The 18,209-nt window shown below is 34.0% G+C and overlaps 2 protein-coding genes across 3 annotated transcripts; both read right to left on the bottom strand.

Annotated features, from left to right (window-relative positions):
• Positions 1 to 713: 713 nt before the first annotated feature.
• On the bottom strand, positions 714 to 2,044 carry LOC144478922 (sentrin-specific protease 8). 2 transcript variants are annotated; one of them, XM_078197298.1, is made up of 3 exons: positions 1,849 to 2,044; positions 1,720 to 1,761; positions 714 to 1,555 (listed from the first exon to the last, which is right to left on the bottom strand). In XM_078197298.1, coding segments are annotated over exons 2-3 (717 nt in total). In that variant the 5' UTR covers positions 1,722 to 1,761; positions 1,849 to 2,044; the 3' UTR covers positions 714 to 840. The 2 variants fall into 2 exon arrangements, with proteins under 2 accessions (XP_078053424.1, XP_078053423.1); XM_078197297.1 differs by having other exon boundaries at positions 1,720 to 1,779; positions 1,849 to 2,043.
• Positions 2,045 to 4,633: 2,589 nt separating this feature from the next.
• LOC144478965 (methyl farnesoate epoxidase) lies at positions 4,634 to 9,502 on the bottom strand. Its single transcript, XM_078197375.1, has 8 exons — positions 9,418 to 9,502; positions 8,483 to 8,780; positions 7,974 to 8,162; positions 7,696 to 7,882; positions 7,197 to 7,314; positions 5,924 to 6,104; positions 5,228 to 5,487; positions 4,634 to 4,876 (listed from the first exon to the last, which is right to left on the bottom strand). The coding sequence occupies exons 1-8, from the start codon at positions 9,500 to 9,502 to the stop codon at positions 4,698 to 4,700; spliced, it is 1,497 nt and encodes a 498-aa protein (XP_078053501.1). The 3' UTR covers positions 4,634 to 4,697.
• Positions 9,503 to 18,209: the final 8,707 nt, after the last annotated feature.

The following is an 18,209-nucleotide window of genomic DNA, read 5'->3' as shown; positions in this document are numbered from 1 at the left end:
TTAAGGGTTTTATCATAGTGCAAAGAAAATAAATTTTGTAGCACTACCTTAAACATTTATTTTTGCCGAGTTTCAAAAGATAAGAAACGGTATATGATTCACAGTTTAATTATATTTCTAATGGAACGTGAACACTGATGATACGGAAATTCCTTGAATTATTTCAATTGTTATTAGTTGACATAGTCTATTTCTAACATATGTCACGCATGCAAACAATGTGTAATAAGATAAAATACGCTTAGTTATATAATTAATTACGAATACTATTCTCGTTAGGCGGCACTTTGACGATTTCGATTCAAGTTTACCATGCACACATATATACGCGCATATACAAATAATGGAGTGATAAAACGAACCAATGAATTTATAAAGTAGGTCATGTATGATCGAAATCTAAAATAGCTTTGTTACTTCTATCGACATGAATAAAGTAAATTAATAAGTATTTATTTTAGAAAACTATAATATAATAAAGGGATATCCAATTGCGCAATTGCGTTTTTCGAATTTTCACAAATATCATTTTCATTACAACTATACCACGATAATAAAAACATCAGAATTGATTTAAGTAAATTTTACAAGCACGAAGATGATATAGAATTTGTGTAGTAAAACCATATAATGTCTACAGAAATTACTTCTGAAGATATATCTCAATAAAATATTTCAACTGTGAAAATTTCATAAAAAATATCATTTTTATTTATCTCTATATTAACAACATACATAATATATTGTATCATTACAACAATGTAAACTGAATTTACAATACATGTACCCAAAATATTTAAAAAAATATAACAGTTTTGAATCGACAGCAAATTATAGTTATCATTTTTTAGCACTTTCTTTCGCCTTCAATTCTTCTATCAAATCCAATAAATATTTACGTTTCCTAGAAACCAAACTCTTAGTTTGGCTATAGTCACATCCACTTATTCGTCCTGTTTTCAAAATGTGTTCTGTAATTATATCCGTCAAACACAAAACATAAATTCCACAATCGTATCCGTTATCTTGTTGAGGACAATTTGGTTCAGCAAATTTCTTCTCTGGTTCATCCTTGTCAAGCACATAATTCATTATATTCTTTGCTAATTTCATAGCAGCATAATTACAACCTCTAAACGAATTAAAATGATAACATGTTTTTTCTTGTGTGCAATACACTAGCAAACTCCAATGCGACCCTCCAGCTGATTCTCTGCTATCGCAGTCGTTTAAAGGGAAAAGCATACACTTGCATTCTGATATAGTTGTACGATTTAAAAATATATCATATTGAGACGGATCAGTCAGTTTCAGTAGTTGCGTTAATTCTGGACCAATAAAGTATATATCTTTCTTTCCATTCTGGTTAATTGTGATATCCAAATATTCAAAATAAAATCCTATTATGACATCATTTAACCAAAGCGGTCCTTGAAGTAATCTTATATCGCTTTCTCTGATTACACAGTCGTAGTAACACAATACAATTGGATCCTGATTCCTTTTTGCCATATTATCCAGGAATAGAACCGAATGTCTATTAACCATCAAGGACCTAAATAATAATAAAATATGAAGTAATTATTATTGTCACTGACATATTTTATATTGAAATAATAAGCGAAAGCCACATGAATATTTTAACAGTTACAAATCTAAATTGAAAATATGAAAGTGTTTACATTTACAGAGTAATAAAATCATTAAACGCATACTTACATTCATCATATGGTTAAAAACTGATAGCCTCTTTCTTTAAACCTGTAACACGATACCAATCTAAATACAGTATGTATAGTTGACCAAACTTTCTCTGCTTATATTAATGAAGATTTATATAATTCTCACCTCCTACCATCCAAATTTGTTAATGTATAAAATCTTCGATGCATCAACTGTTTCCTTTCTTAAATGAAATAAAACATGCATTACCAATAATTTGTATTGTTTCTTCTTTATTTTACGTTTACTTGTAAATTTGAAATTCTCGGAGTCTGTAACTGGCTCATACAAACATGATGCAAAATATAAAGCATTATTGATTTCTAACTTGACAATTTTTTCGGTTCACCGTCGCCGTCTTGTAGCCAGAAAGAGAAACTAAAGTCATTATAATGAACGTAGCGCCAATTTTAAAAATTTATACTGTATGTAGAAATATTTCATAAACAACAACGTTAACACAATAGTTCTGTAATTATGTGTAACCAGGAACCATGTCTGTTACAATTAAAGAGAAATCAAGTCATGGGATAACAATTATTTCATTGATTAGAATCGAAATCTTTTTTCTCTTGTTGTCAAATGGTACTGTTAAGAGAAATTGTTCTCGATCACTCATAACATTTATTAACAAAAATCGATATTATTTAAACATCTAGCCCTTTGAATTTTTTCTTTATATTATATGTTGATCATCTTAGATTTCGATAATATGCAACTTTTTATTAACGATTTTTATCCTAGAAAATTTCAGAGTAACTGTTACTTTTTGTAACAATACCTGTTATCTTAGAAATATTGTAATATTACGAAAAACGTAAGGAACACGATACGTTCAAACCAATTAAAAATACATATTGTTACGAATATGGATCGATATCTTTTGATATCGAGAGTTCCTTGTGGCATCGTTGCTTGGTAAATATCTCCTGAGCAACGACTTAACAAAAACGACTCAGAGTTGAGAGAGACGTCATGGTAAACGGTCGAATATTAAGTTCCCCCTTTCCCGAATAAAGAGTTCTGTTGTTATTAACCCTCTTAGTACCGGCCAAAAGTGTCTGAACCTGAACGATATGTTTAAATCTCGTTTTACGAAGTTTGATAAAATTTCGGAAAGAAATTGCAAGAATTTTGAAAAATCTGATAAATAACAAATTCAAAAAGGGAGGAGAAATAACAAATGAAATTGTTGTTTAATAAAAATATTAATTTCTCCCGCGTCTGCTTATCCTGACATTCGATGGGAAGGCCCGCGAAAACCGAACGAGACAATAAGCAAAGTTCGGCCATTGCCTGAAGGGACTCCCCAACCCCTTGCCTGTAATTATAAAATTTATAACGATCTAACTGAACCAAATGCTCGTTGCCATAACGAGTATTAAGACCTGCCACTAACTCATCGAAAATGGTCCGCTTGGATTCTTCCATACACGCTAACACCGAAAGAGCCTCCCCTTCAAGCGAATCTAGCAACGCTACGGCCTTTGTCTGGTCGTTCCAATTATTAATCTTAGCTAATGTCAAAAATTGCATTAAATATAACGTCCACGAACCTGACCCATTAAATTTTCCGGGTTTCGCACGATAAGGAACAGAAGTCGGAAAAGAGACACTACCGAACTCGCGATTCAACGCACCGTCATCCCTAACGTTTTCAGTCACAACACGCGGACATGTTTCGTTAGAAAAGCAAGAGTAAGGAATAGTGAATTGAGGCATCAGAGTTTGTTTGATTGCCTGCTCCTTGAAATTTCTATTGATGGATATTAACAGGATCCTTGTAGGAACTAATTTCCTTTCAACATTAGGAGCTCCAAATGAGATCCTAGATGCCCTCCAATCAATGCTGTGATAATCCTCCACTTCTTTTCTATGTTGCTTCATTAATACATTGATTACCTTCAAGCAGTCAGTATTCGGTAATTCGCTTTCATTTACCCACCAGTTCTTTTTTGCATAAAACTCTCCCATGATAATGAGTATCTGGGATCTTCTTGTTGTTCTTAATCCAATATCTAGTGGGCAATTTGAATTCATAAGCTTTGGCCTTATCTATACTTATTGGGTACTTTGTGGATAGACATGTCATTGTGTAGGCTAGAGGGTTAGGGTCTCTTAAGCATTTGGAAGAGCGTTCGATTAATTTAAGGTTTGACATTGGACTTTCGCACATCATGTTCAATGAGTCCTGTTTCATCTTCAGTATTTTTCTAACATTGCACATTAAGAAAGATTTAGCAGCTTCAGAGTTTTGATTTGATTGAGCCATGATTATAATTGAAAGGATCGGTAACCGGACGAATATTAAGTCCCCCCTTTCCCGAATAAAGAGTTCTGTTGTTATTAAAGTCGTGACGTTATTATTCAACATGCCGCGACTGCGCTCACGTAACAATATTTACACACTGACTCACAATGGTGTTCATGGAGAGTGATAAGATCGATTGAATTTATTTAATTAGTCAAATTCACGTTTTATAATATGAAAATCATGATAAGGAATTTGATAAACATTTTATTAATTTATTGATATTATTATGTCAAAGTTATGTCAGGGTTAAGGTTATTGTTGATGTACATGATTATTATGCAATATCTAAAGAAGGGAAATATTTCTTACATCGAGTAGAAAATTCTTTGCGATGAACATAGTATGATAAACACAGTTAACGTTCGTTTATATGTACCTTTCTGACATACAACTTACGTACCATATTTATAATACATAAAGATCCAGTTCAGTGATGATTAATACAAACAGCAGTAATTTTATTCTGAGATTTCGAAAATTTCATAAAATTTACTTTCGAAGTAATTTGAATTTTTCGTATACCTCGAATACTCGAATTAGGAGAATAAATTAGTGAATATTGCAATATAACATAGATTTAACAATGTGTACGTTATAGAAGCGACGGAATTCATTGTGTTTTCACGTAGTTACAAAAATACGTTTTGGAATAATTAAACCCCTATCTTTGAGTAACGACGATCTCCATTTTAGGCGGAGAAGTAACAATACCATTGATTCCGTGAAGTCCGATTTCAGGATGATCCTCCGGGACAGTGAAATTAAGTTTTTGCAAAAGACACGCTATGAAGAGGAAGACCGTGTTTTTCGCCATTCCTTCGCCCAAACATTTTCTGCGTCCTGTAAAGAAAATAATATAAATGACCAAAAACGATCAAAACTAACATTATTATTTAAAATAAAGGATAAATTCCTAAACTATCAATTTTAAAAAAATTCGAACTAGTCATTGTTAAGCAGGTTTCCTAATTTAAGCTTAATCTCCGCAGTGGTCGAACAAATAATGTCAAGATTTAAATTACTTTCATCCAATTATTGATTATTATTAATAAGTTAATTGTTATTTATGAAAATTTATTTGAAGATAAGGGTCACAAAATTATTGAGTTGGACTCGTATTTCATCTTTTCAATGGCGGACTGCCTATTTCTTCGGTCAAGTTTTCAGTTTATTTAATTGTAGAAATAGTACCTATTCCAAAAGGCATAACCCATGGGTCATCAACAAATTCTCCTTCTTGATTGATGAATCTCTCTGGTCGGAATACTTCCGGATCGCCCCAATGCTCCTTATCTAAATGTACGCTTCTGAAATTGGCTAGTAATGTACAGTTTCGTTTGATTTCAAAACCCAATAAATTGGAGTCGGATAATGCTCGATGAGGAAGAGAAGTGGGAGTAACGTTCGCCAGCCTTGATACTTCGATCAAAACTGCGTTCAGGTACGGCAATCTGAAACCGATATGTTGATAATTGGATTGGAAATATTTTTAGTTGCTCTTAAACTACGAACACTTTTCGGTTATGTCTGATGCATTTTCCACTAGATAATACTTTTTAAAAAAGGTCTGCCGAAATACATCGCACATTTCCAAAATGATTTAAAATTTCATCTTTTGCTACATTATTTTAATTCATTTATATCGTAATCAACAATAATGCAACAACATAATTAGCAAGTTCTCTTTGGACTTCAAATGAAGTCGAAGTAAAATGGCTGTTAGAATGGATTGTACTTTATTTATATCTTTATTTATGATTTATCATAAATTATTAATACATTAAATGACTAAAGAGAACCTAAATGCATGCGTAACTTAAAAAATAGGCATAACATGTACTGGAATATTAACTGAAGAGAATTAAATTTACTAAACGAATGACTTACCGGTTTTTATCGTTAAGAGAAGGACTAACATCTCTCCCTATAATTTTGTCGATTTCATCTTGTATTTTAAGCTGTACATTAGGATGTACTACGAGATATGCTATGACAAAACCAATCATATTGTCTGTTGTATCTATACCGGCGGTAAACAGATCTTTCAGTACGACTTGCAATTGTTTTTCTGCAAAAAAATATTTCCTTTATCCATGGATAATATTGTTATCCATAGTACAAATTGTTGTACAGTTTACATATATTCGACATATTGTCCATTACATTTTATAGTAATAATTAGACGGCGGATGTTTGCGCAGAATATTTTTCTGTATCGATTGGAACAAGTAGAAACCAAATGGAACATTCCTCTCTTCAATAATTTTAATCAACTGAAATTAAATATCTTGACATTCTTCGTAGCATTAACAATCTCTTTACCATTTCAATTTGTACATACACAATTTCGACATAAATGCATAAGACTCGCGGTCCACGTATTAGTGCATATAGTACAAATAGTACAAATAATATGTATATTGTATGTAGTACATAATAGTACAAATACGAAGTTCTTCATTGCTGCTAGAATTGTAACAAAATATGAATTAAATCTTGATTTTTTCACGTATTCGTGTCGTACGTGAGTTAAATACGTCGAAAAGATTTGATCACGCGGTGACCTAATTTAAACACCATAACCGGTTCATCGAAATTACTTCTCAAACTTTGAATCGTCGTTTAACCGTTTTACCGTAATTGAACACTAAACCGGTCTTATGCTGCTATAGAGTTGATTCAATCAACGCGGTATCCTAAGCCTGTGTCGGTGGATTCAAGTGGCTGCAGTTAGTAATGACGTAGTTTGTATAGCAATTTGTCAGGAATTAGTATATCCAAGAATTGTAGAATGAACAAAGAATTATAATATTAATATGCAAGGCATAAGTATTCGTACAATAAAAACATGGAATGTAGAGGACCTACTTTTTTTAATATTAGATTAAATATTTTATTGCTTGTATATGCAACTAATCTAATAATTTAAATTATTCACATCCCTCCGGTACTTTTTTCGATACGTATATAAAGAAACACGAAAATTCGTCTACAATTAATAATGCAAGAATAAGGAAAGGAAGTGTTACCAGTAAAGAAAGTATTCAATGTGTAACTAGTGACATGATATACAATTATATTATTTTTTTTTTATATATTTTCGGCACGCAAATATGAGTGCTGTCCCGAATTGAAAAGTAAAAATGGAAAGAAGAATTACCAGTGAAGGGAGTGTATGGTGACTTCTTCTTTTGCACTTCAATTTCCTCCAAGTAGGAGTCTATAAAATTCGTGCTTTCCCCAAACGATTTATTGTCTTTATGTCTCGATATCACCTCCTATAAACGTAAGAACACAAGTCAAAAATAATATCTGTACTGTAAAACAACAAGTTATTAACACGTATTATTTAATTTTTTAATATTATTGAATAATTCATTTAATTAGTAATGTGTAATATTAATAATTATGATATAATAATTATAATAATTAGTAATATGCTCCCTGAACTATTATACGAAACAAGAAAATAGGAAGATCGTGTAAATAAATCACCTTATTGATGCGAATAATAATAATAATTTTAGACTAACGAACAATTTAAACTTCGAAGAGTGAGAGTTATAAGTTTATTTCTCAGTTTTAACAAGTTATTTCGTTGTTATATATCCACATAAAAAAAATCGAATGCGTCATTACGAACAGTTTATACAACTTACTAGAAAGAATTTATTTATACGACTCTGTCGCTCTTCGAACAATCTGTATCCCGTTAAGTGGGGGAAAAGGTGTCTAAGAAACGGAAATTGATTGACAATGCCGCCAGAAAGGTTTCCAGTTCTCATCAAATCTTTTAACACGCTTATCGCCTCTTTTAATTGGGGAGTCTCTTTACCCACTTCGAATCTGCACATTGCAACGAAACGCACAGTTTAAAAAGTAAACGTAAATATATGTTGTGTAATAATATGCGATATCGTTTCGTGCAACTACGTACTTCGTCCCTTCCAGTAGGAACCAAATATGGCTAACGACGGCGACGCAAGTAAGGGAACCGATGCTGATCGGCGTCCCATTTGCTGTTAGCTGAATTAACATATTTGTTAATGCGCTTGCGTCCTGCTGAAGTATATACTCCATCGAGTACTTTCCGAAACCGAGTTGCCTCAGGGTCCTCAATGCAAATCTGTGCATGCAAAACTAAAATTTATACAAGGAAATATATAAGATATTAATAAAACACAATAAAAAATTTCAAATCGGCATTTTTCAAAGCAGTTTACACGATATTTTAACTAGTACTGATTCGATTGTAGTATTATAAAATTTTCAGGTATATTAATTATTATAGTATACTGTATGATCAAATAATTATAAAATTTCTACATAGATATTGGAGTTACAATGAATGGAAATATACTATAACTATATCAAATAAAACCGTATTATCAACAAAATCAATTTCAGAAGTAGCTCGCAAAATTCTATTAAGTATTATAACTGTACCTTCTTTGACTATGCCAAATACTCGAGTCCGTAAATAATATTCCTTGCGGAGTACCACCGCATCTATATTTGAACATAAATCCGTTTGGTCTGCCATCGAATTCCGGTTTATTCAACATCTCGGTAATAGCATCAATTCCGGAAACTATAATGGTCGGTTCCTGTATACCTAATTTAATACTAAAAACCGGCCCATACTTCTCCGCCAAGCGGTTCCAAATGTTGGAGGAAATTTTCTCTCTCCTCATCAGCTTTGCGATATAGAATAAGTTTCCAACGATAGGCAAACCCAGGGGTCCTTCGTTCAAATAAAATAAATGGTTATTACATGCAGCTCTCGAAAGCTTATTTGTAAAAAGTCGAAGCATTAACCTTCTAACCGAGGAGGATAAATTAATTCACCATTTGCGTCCAATGTTATCTTACACGTGACAACTTTTCACTTTCTTTCTAATTCGATAAATATTTTTCTTATTTAATAATTTCTGTTTATTTATTATCTATGCAATAATTTGATTGCGGCAAATTAATACATGTTTTTAATAACAGTGTCGTCTGTGTCATTTTTATAGAAAATTTAAAGAATAACCTCTGTGAGTTAAAACATGGGTTATATCACCCGTATATAATAAATAATGTAATAAATAAATGTTCGCCAAATTAAACATCTCTGAGTTAAAAGGTTAAAACTGGCATAATTCTAACATAGAAATCTCAATTATACGTAGACTTCATATATTTATCAATAAAATGAGAATATGCTAAAGTGATTAAAGTTCGAAACAGCTTCCTATTTCCAATTACTTGCAATCGATTACTAAATTTTTTATTTTGCATAAAGATTCGCAATCTAATTATATGAAATATATTTATCGAACTACGGAAAATTCGGCAATTTCGCGGCATTTAAGAATCTTCTGCATGAAATTCATTACCTGGGGGAGATTTTCGCGTTCGTTTGCTATCGAGCAGCACTTTCAAAATTAACACAATCACGAGCGTCCAGATGCCGAACCACATTGTCGGTTCACTGAATGACTTTTTATTAAAATACACTTTATTTATTCACTGATATCTGTGATTATTCCACTTGAATGCACTAAAATGTTTCGCACTTTTTTTTATAGAATTTAAATTATTCCATAATCTGTTTTTGGAAAGTATACATTTGTCAATTTTCCCCAGCGACGAGATTGACTTCGAATTGTCCCGTTGCCATTTCACGAATGCGATACTTCACGAACGAATTCAATGGAATAGTTTTGTTCGGAAGCGTGGACTGTTGCGGTACATTATTTGGATGATTTGGTGGCTTAGATGAGAGAAGTATACGTTCTCTCTAAAGCAGCAGTTGTGTTAAACTGTGGGATTCCGATTCCTGCGAATTATACAAATCACGTAACACTTTCACCGGACTATTGGTAAAGACCATCGAAGTTCGGGGTTCCGTGGTGTGTATGGCCAAGAATTCGTACGATTATGACTGCGCCCGAAAGGCAGACTCGAAATTGCGAAATGACCTCGTTACTGCAGGTTCTTATGTACTACACGGTGTGTGCGGCGATGGGAACACGCGACACACGTGGCCACAGGTGAAAAGTAAACTCTTACCACTTATGCGCTTACTGGATAGAACTACAAATGCTATTACTCATTCAAGTTCATTCAAGTCTGGAACTTGCTAAAACAAGCAAGCTTAATGCACATTTACAAAAATACAATTTCATTGTTTTTTTTATTAATTTAATAGTTTATGTCGTTCAACAACAATTTTATGTAATTAATATAAATTATATGTAATATAAATATAAATAAGATAGAAAAGAAATAGTTAACAATAATAGTAATAAAATTCTTAGATTTCCATTCTCGCGCTTAATAAAAGGTACTTCATTTTATAAGTGTAACCTGGACATTTATTCATCTTATTCATACAATGCAAAAAAAATAATAAAATTAGATTCATTGATAATGTAAAGTAGTTTTATATAAATATCATGATCGCTTCTTCATTAACGAACATATATAACTTTCAGTAGAAATTCCGCGTATACTTGTGGTATTTTGAAAGTCACATTATGTAACTTCTTTTATTTATTTTTTAGCCGAAATCGCAACTTTCTTTCAATCATTTTTATTCGTTTCGTCGATTCCACAATAATTATTATGTATACTACACTGTAATTACTAGACTTTCTCGGAATTATATCGTGTATTTACCAGTTCTGAATCGAATTTTATAAAAGCTTTATAATAAAGAACTGTTAACTATTTAACTCTTGAACGGCTATAAGTTTTATTAAAAAAATCACCATCTGCCGCCGCGATTTTTTTTAAACTATTGTATGGAAAATCTACAAAACTGCTTTAATAATTTTTCATGGAGAAGTGATTGACATATAAATTCATCAATATTACATACTTGCATACATTATTAACCGAAATTTTCTTGTATAACTATGGATTTAAAATTGTTCAGAAATACTTTTGGACACGAATTGACATCGAATTCTTTTTGTATCGCGAATAGAAAATTGATTTAACCCTTTGCACTCCAGCGGCGACTCTGCGGTGCCATTAAAATTGTTGCACCACGTTTCAAAATTATTTTCATAGATATCACCAAATTTTAGATTTAAGAAATTGTTAAAATTCTAATTTTTATACGAGTCGCGTGACTCAATTGCATGTGAATCGAATGCACTTTGTTATACAAAATGGAATTACTTTAAGCCAAAAAAATAATTTCAGATTTACAGTTGAAATGACTCCGAATGCAAAGTGTTAAATGATATCGATAAGAAACATTGGGTCTCACTTGAAAATATAATAAAATTCGGCATAAATTATTTAAAATTTGATGTATTTACTGAGCCATTGGTAATTTTTAACATCGCTAATCAAAGCAGGCTAAGTCTGCGCCAAATGACTTCGTATTATACGAAGATCTATTACAGTTTTTGATTGTTTCGTTAACCCCTTGCCGTACCATTTTCTTCACAGTCATTGCGATTAGGAATTTTTCAATTAATATTTCTTAGAAAGGACAGAACATTAATGTTTATTCCGTGCCTGAATTTACTAGAATGTTTAACCCTTTGCACTCCGCGCCATCATGGATGTTACCTACCAGTACTTATGAACATTTATATTATTATATAGTATACGTTATATATGTATATGTATATATAATATTATTATAATAACATTTGATTTATATGAATTTGTAGACATCAAGGAATAGTTGCAAATCGCTAATAAACTTTAATGTTTAGTCATATAGTAGAATTACGATGTCCCCTGAGAGAAGACAACGGAGTGCAAAGGGTTAAATATTAATAACAAAGGATTACAATATTATTCCAATTTTAAGGAGAGAATAACATCCATACTTAATAATTTATTACTAGTAATTTCCATCGCGAGTCGGACTTGTCAAAGTACGATAAGGGGTTAATAGTATAGAGTGTTTGACGAAAATTTCTATAACGGCTTTAGCAGCGTTCCAACATAATGAGAACACTACCCTTTTAGATTGCAAGTACCAGTATGATTGAACACAATTGCGGTACCAACGTGCGCCAATAAACAGTTAAACGATAAGAGTGATCGCATTGCTATGTATCACTCCTTCGTGTGTAAACATACTCATTGGTGAAATCATAGACACGCGGGTGCTATGCATACAGAACGATAACAGGGAAAGAAAAAAGAAAAAAGAAAAAATAATATACTGTCACAAATACTTGCTTACAAAAATAATAGCAAAAATAACAAATAATAGTATAGCATATATAAATTCATCGGCGATCAACTGAAAATCTAATTTTGGTGGAAAGGAGACTAACGATACGTTATATAATAACATATGTTAATTTATGATATTTAATAAATGTTATTACACGAAAAGGGTTAAAACGTCTCTATTTAAAACTATAATTAAGTTTTTCGATAATCATCGATAACTGTCACGAGTAACTCCAATAAATTTCCATCGCCGAAAATTATTATAAATGTCCGGAGTAGAATTTCCATTATCAATAACTATCTCAATTACTAGCAACGAGAGACATTTCCGATTACATTTCGTATCCAAAAACTGGAGTCTTTTAATCGCTTAGCTTTTTTAAACAATTTTTTGTACATTTCATAATATCTATAACTTGAATCAAAATATTCGAATAAAAATTGATTTTGTATACCAAAATTGTTCAAATGACTGTTACTTCGAGTCCCCGGTTAAAAAGTCTCGGGACTCCGATGAACGTGGCGTTGGTATCCCTCCTTGTCACCCTGTTGCTATTCGCACTTGTTCTCGCACGCAAGGTTTCCGTGTTAAGTGGACAACCCTGTACTATTTAAATGGATGTGCTTGAGAAATACTGCGGGCCTTCGTTTCTCCGGTCTTCTATACCATAAAAATACTATATTCTTCCCAATTAGTAACAAGTCGTTGCGCTAAACAGGGTAATCGGAATACGGAATTGTCTTATACATCGGTGAGAAATTGATAGCGTACGATCCTTTGCGTTCGGCATCCCTCATTTTACAGTGGATTAACATGTGCATATCGTTAACTATGAGCGCGGGAGTTAGTATAGAGACCCCCGGGCTCTAGACCGGGGTGCGCGTGACTGTCAGATCCGTCTACAACTCAATCACTGTCTTACGATAGCTCGACCTTATGTCGCTAAATGCGTACATACATGTAAATTACACGGCGCAGTTGTTCGCCGAAAGGCACACATTACCGAAAGCACCGAAAGCAAGAATCTACGTTTCCGTATATTTAACAAATTATTATATTCAATCGATTAGTATCTTAACAAATTAGCACACTTAATGAACTAGTAATACTAAATAATAACAATAAAATGAAGGTAATTAAATTCTCAAATAAATAAAGTTAAGTTAATTATACTGCACTTATTCTCTTATATTGTACTATAGTATCTACCACATCATTAAATACTTTATTAAATATAGCTGTCAAAGAAGAATAGCCAGAGTGTAACAATGTTCCTTTTTTATTCATGGTTAAAAAATATTTTTTAACTTTTTCTTCTAACATTTATATCTTCTAAAATCCGCAGTCTATGTAAGCTCTTACAGCTCTGCAAAAATGTATCAAATTGTTACAATAATTTCAATGTATCGACGATTCTCAAGCTAATAAACTAAAATTCTCGAGATATCGCGATTAGAATTGCATGCATCGTTGAATTTAGAATTTTGTTTGACCGCCGAAAATACCGTTCATCACCGACCCATAATTCGACAAACAATACGATCGTACGGTTCGACAGAACAATTTCGAACCGCCGGGTTAGTCAGCATCTTTTCTGATTCGTTATATCTCTTCGCCGGTAGCCGGGCGATCGATCGGCGATATTTTTACAAGAATACGTAGTGTCTGCACTGATTTCCATTAATGCTCTGAAATTGCAGTCGGGAAAGTTAAATATGTATCACTAAGTACGTTAAAATTAGAATCTGAAAATATCCGGTGACCTTTAAGAATGAGGTCCCGTGGTCATCTCAAGGTAGATCATCGACCGTGAGAAGTTCTCTTCTCCAATCTCCCCACTCTGTTTCCCTTGCCATCACCACCGCACCCCCTCCCTCCCTCCCTCCCCCCATTTTCCCCCAGTTCCACTCTCTACAACTAGTCATACATCGCTGTGACACACTTCTGACTGGAATTTTTTTTCAAACACGTTCCACACTACAGGGTTCAACGATCCATCCAAGAGAGTATGATCTGTTACTTGGTAAAGCACTGCTAGTAGGACACTGGTCTCGATAGCTCTTGGAACGTGTACAAGGGCTGCTTCGAAGGTAATGCCTTCCTCATATTCCGAACCATCAATTTTTAGATTCTCTCCCCCCCCCCCCCCCGCCCCCCTCCTTAACGACACTCCCGTACGTGTCACAACAATATGATAATACCATCGTCGACATACTAACTATCGATTCACGCTAAAGGGGTCCTGATGATTTTAGTCATTTCGTAGCGAGCTCATTATCTGGGAATATTATGGAGCGAATAGAAGGTTTGTCGAATAGAACAGTTCCAGCGTTATCTAGTCGCTAATGACAAGTTTTATCAATACCTCCCCCCTATCAGGTTATTGATGAACCGTCGCTTATTTTTAAGGAAAAGCGTCAACTTTATGTAAACTGCGGTATTTATTATCAATGTAAATTCTGTCGTTTCATCACCGCGAATATATTCGAATCGTATAGAATTCTTTAGAAGTTTTTAAACAATGGTGCACTGATTTTTGCTCGGAAGGCATTATGTTTACAAGTCAAATATGTTCAATTGAATGCTTATTAATTCGCTACAAATCCTGTTTAAATGGATTCATTCATATAAATTTCCATTAATAATGTTTTCAATTGGAAACTGAAAGGATTTAAAGACAATTCTTCGTTCTCAATAATTGTTAATAAAAATCAATAGAGTATGTGTCTAGGAGTTTTCACTGGTCTCAAAATGATATTAGAAATGAAAGCAAAGACTGAATATTTGACTTTAATACCTCCAATAAATTAGGAATTAATATACTGTGGTTTTATGCACCTATGATAATAAAAATGAATAGATTATATATAAAACTATAATGACATTCGAAGCATTTTAACTTATTGTTAATACTACTATCACTATTAAAACTTATTACCATTATTGAAAAAGGAAAGATACTTTCATTTAACTTGTATTTCTTATAATTAATTTGGATAATTTTTATGTTGCATAAAGGTCCACGCTTTACTAACTATTTAAAGAGAAATCTGAATGTTTTCACATAATCCAGCAAATAAAAGGTACTAAAAAAGATATACTGTTTACACGTGTGCACATGGGCGAATATGAAAAATTACTTCGATACGATTTTCTGACGATTTTCAAATTTACAATAAAAATGTCAAGCAGACTTTCGCTGAATTGAAAATTTCGAACGACGCATCGATTATTTTGCTCCACTTACTTTCTCTCTCACATTCGTGTGGCGCTATTATTTACGGGAAACTACTTCTCGTATGCTGTGTTCTTTTTTTTTTTTTTCATATTTTGCAAAGTGGGTTTCCCATTTAACGCCAGAGTTCCCTCTGTACATATGCGATCACGTGCACGCAAAAAATGTTTAGTCCGAGATTTTAAACGTAGCGCCGTTTAAAATGTTTAAATAAAAAGTGGCTCGCCTACTTACGAAAATGAAATACTGGTCCGCGAAAGATTTAAATGAAAGTGGAAGAAATATTTGGAACGTGAGAAGACCAGGTAAATGGACGATATCAAATTATGTAAGTACTTCGTTTCGTTACCGACATATTTCTACCTGGTTTTCCCAAATTACTGAATAATGAACAAGTTATAGTAATCTTTTAAATCTTAGATATTATTATTGCCGATCGCGTTTCATTCGTTCTTTAATTCATTTCCAATGAACGACACGAATTCTACTCGTTAGAACCTGTGTAATCATTAGACCGAATACCAATTAAAGGTACATAGTTGACCATGACACCTGTAAATTTATTACAGATCGCAGACTATTCTGTAAAATAAAAATTTGACGCATCAAGCCAGAGCCATAATTGTACTTTAATCATTTGTTCACTGTTTTAAACTACTCGCACGTATTTTTGTCATAAATGCATAAATTTCGCATTCTATTTATATGCATATTGCACTAATTACACGATGCTGCAATCACGAATTTAATAAAAGGATACCCTTTTGTACACTGTTCGAGTGAATTGAACGCAAAAGCAAACCTTTGCTCTGAATTAGATTTTCTGTTGCAGATATATACGTGTCGATTAATTTCATGCCACGCGGTTTAAATTAAAATCGGGTTACAGACGACTCTTTTTCCCTAAATGGAATCTCAATGCCGTCGATTCAATTCAATTCACGAAATATTAACACGTCGAATGCGAGATCGATATACATACATAGTGGTCCACGAAAGTACTTCAGCGCTCTTCGAAAGAAATAACTTTTTTAAAATTGGAGCAAACCGCTTAAAGTTTTCCTCTTTTTCGGATGTTAGCAGAATTGGTTTACCAAATAATGTATACAAATTTTTCGGAAAGTGCAGACGGTTGGAAAATAACGAAAACGCATTTGTAGAAGGTTTTTCCTTTATATATTAATATTTCATTAAAATTAGTTGATGCACTAAAAAGCCACACATATTAAAAACTGCGATTTTCGTTACCGTGTTTATTTAATTAATCGTTTTTAATTCTAAGATCCGTTAAAGGTACTGTTAACATTCTCATTATAGGCTCAGTCATATTAATATTATTAATCGTACAGGCGAAGTCATCGTAATCGATAACGACATTCTCAATAATTTCTTTTCACATATTATCTAGTTAACTAATGCTCCTAACATTTCAAAAATTCAATGTTCTTCGGCCCAGTTTTGAAAACGTTTCTCCTGGTCGGGTCAATCACCGGCAATCTTTGCGACAATTCGTTTACGCATCATCAAATAAGCTGGTTTTCCTAAAATCTCAAAAAATTGAATTCGTTTGTTTCAACGTGAACAAAAGCCGGTCGACTTTAACGCGCTTTCAAATACTTTCGTGTTCCACTGTATGTCCCCAATGACGAACTCGGTGGACCAATAAATAACTTCTACCGCGTCCGCGACCGTTTCGGTGCAAGACACTCGAAAATACAAGAAAGCTACATTTGCATCCCCTCGAACTAGTGGAACATCCGGTTGGGCACACGACACGTTGATACCACAATCACCGGCTCATTGCACTAGGCGCGGCTAAATGGAATCTCCACAAAGTAGCGGTAAATGGATCTCCGGAAACGAGAGGTTGCATAAACACCGGTAATCGAAACCCGTACAATACTGTTTACGGTGTGAACCGTAAAAGATCGTCGTCGGTGGGCAAAGCGGCAGGCAACCATCGGCAACGTAATATTCAAAGCGGACGAGCGAGCGCGTGTGGTAACGGATTGCAGGAAGAGGAAGAAAGCGTGTGCGCGCCGGGAGAGGCACGTTTTCGGAAATGTAGGTCTACGAATGGATTTCCTGTACCGGTTAACCGGTCGACATCGCTCTTTTTTTCTCTCTGTTTTTTTTTCGTCACATTCGTCAGCCGGCTTATCACGCTCGCCGGACCGGGACGGTCACCGTAGGTGGATCCCGGACGGACATGAACAGCGGAAATCAAAACTTTCGAAATATCCGTGCACTGGTGCATGCACACCTGAGATTTTTGGCGAACGATGAGACAAAGGGGACGAGAGAGCGAACGAGAGAGAGGGAGAGAGAGGGAGAGAGAGATGTAGTTAGAGAGAAAGAGTGATGGAAATGGAGAGGGGGGGAGAGAGATGGTGCTGGTGAAGGTGGGGGAGGCGAAGAAGAGGAGTTGACGTGGTGACCAGGGGCGACGAGGAGGAAGAGCGGAGAGCGGCGAGTGGTGCGAGAGAGGGAGGAAAGAAGAGAAGAGAAAAGAAGAGAAGGGGTCAGAATGACACCGTTCGTGTGTTACTCATTGTTTTGCCGAAAGTGGTGGTAGTAGGGGCGCAATGGTGTTAACTGCGTATTTACTAAACGCGGAACATGTGGTGGTGGCTCGTGTACCAGACGTCAGATGCTAGTGACGAAGGAAGTGGCTTTCATTAGTAGTGGTGGAGGTGGTGGTAGTGAGCGCGCGGCACACTTCGCGCTTCTCTTTGTAAGTTCCT

Source organism: Augochlora pura, chromosome 3 (genome assembly GCF_028453695.1).
Source record: "Augochlora pura isolate Apur16 chromosome 3, APUR_v2.2.1, whole genome shotgun sequence".
NCBI classification, from domain to species: Eukaryota; Metazoa; Arthropoda; class Insecta; order Hymenoptera; family Halictidae; genus Augochlora; species Augochlora pura.
This window is presented reverse-complemented; position numbering and strand designations above follow the sequence as displayed.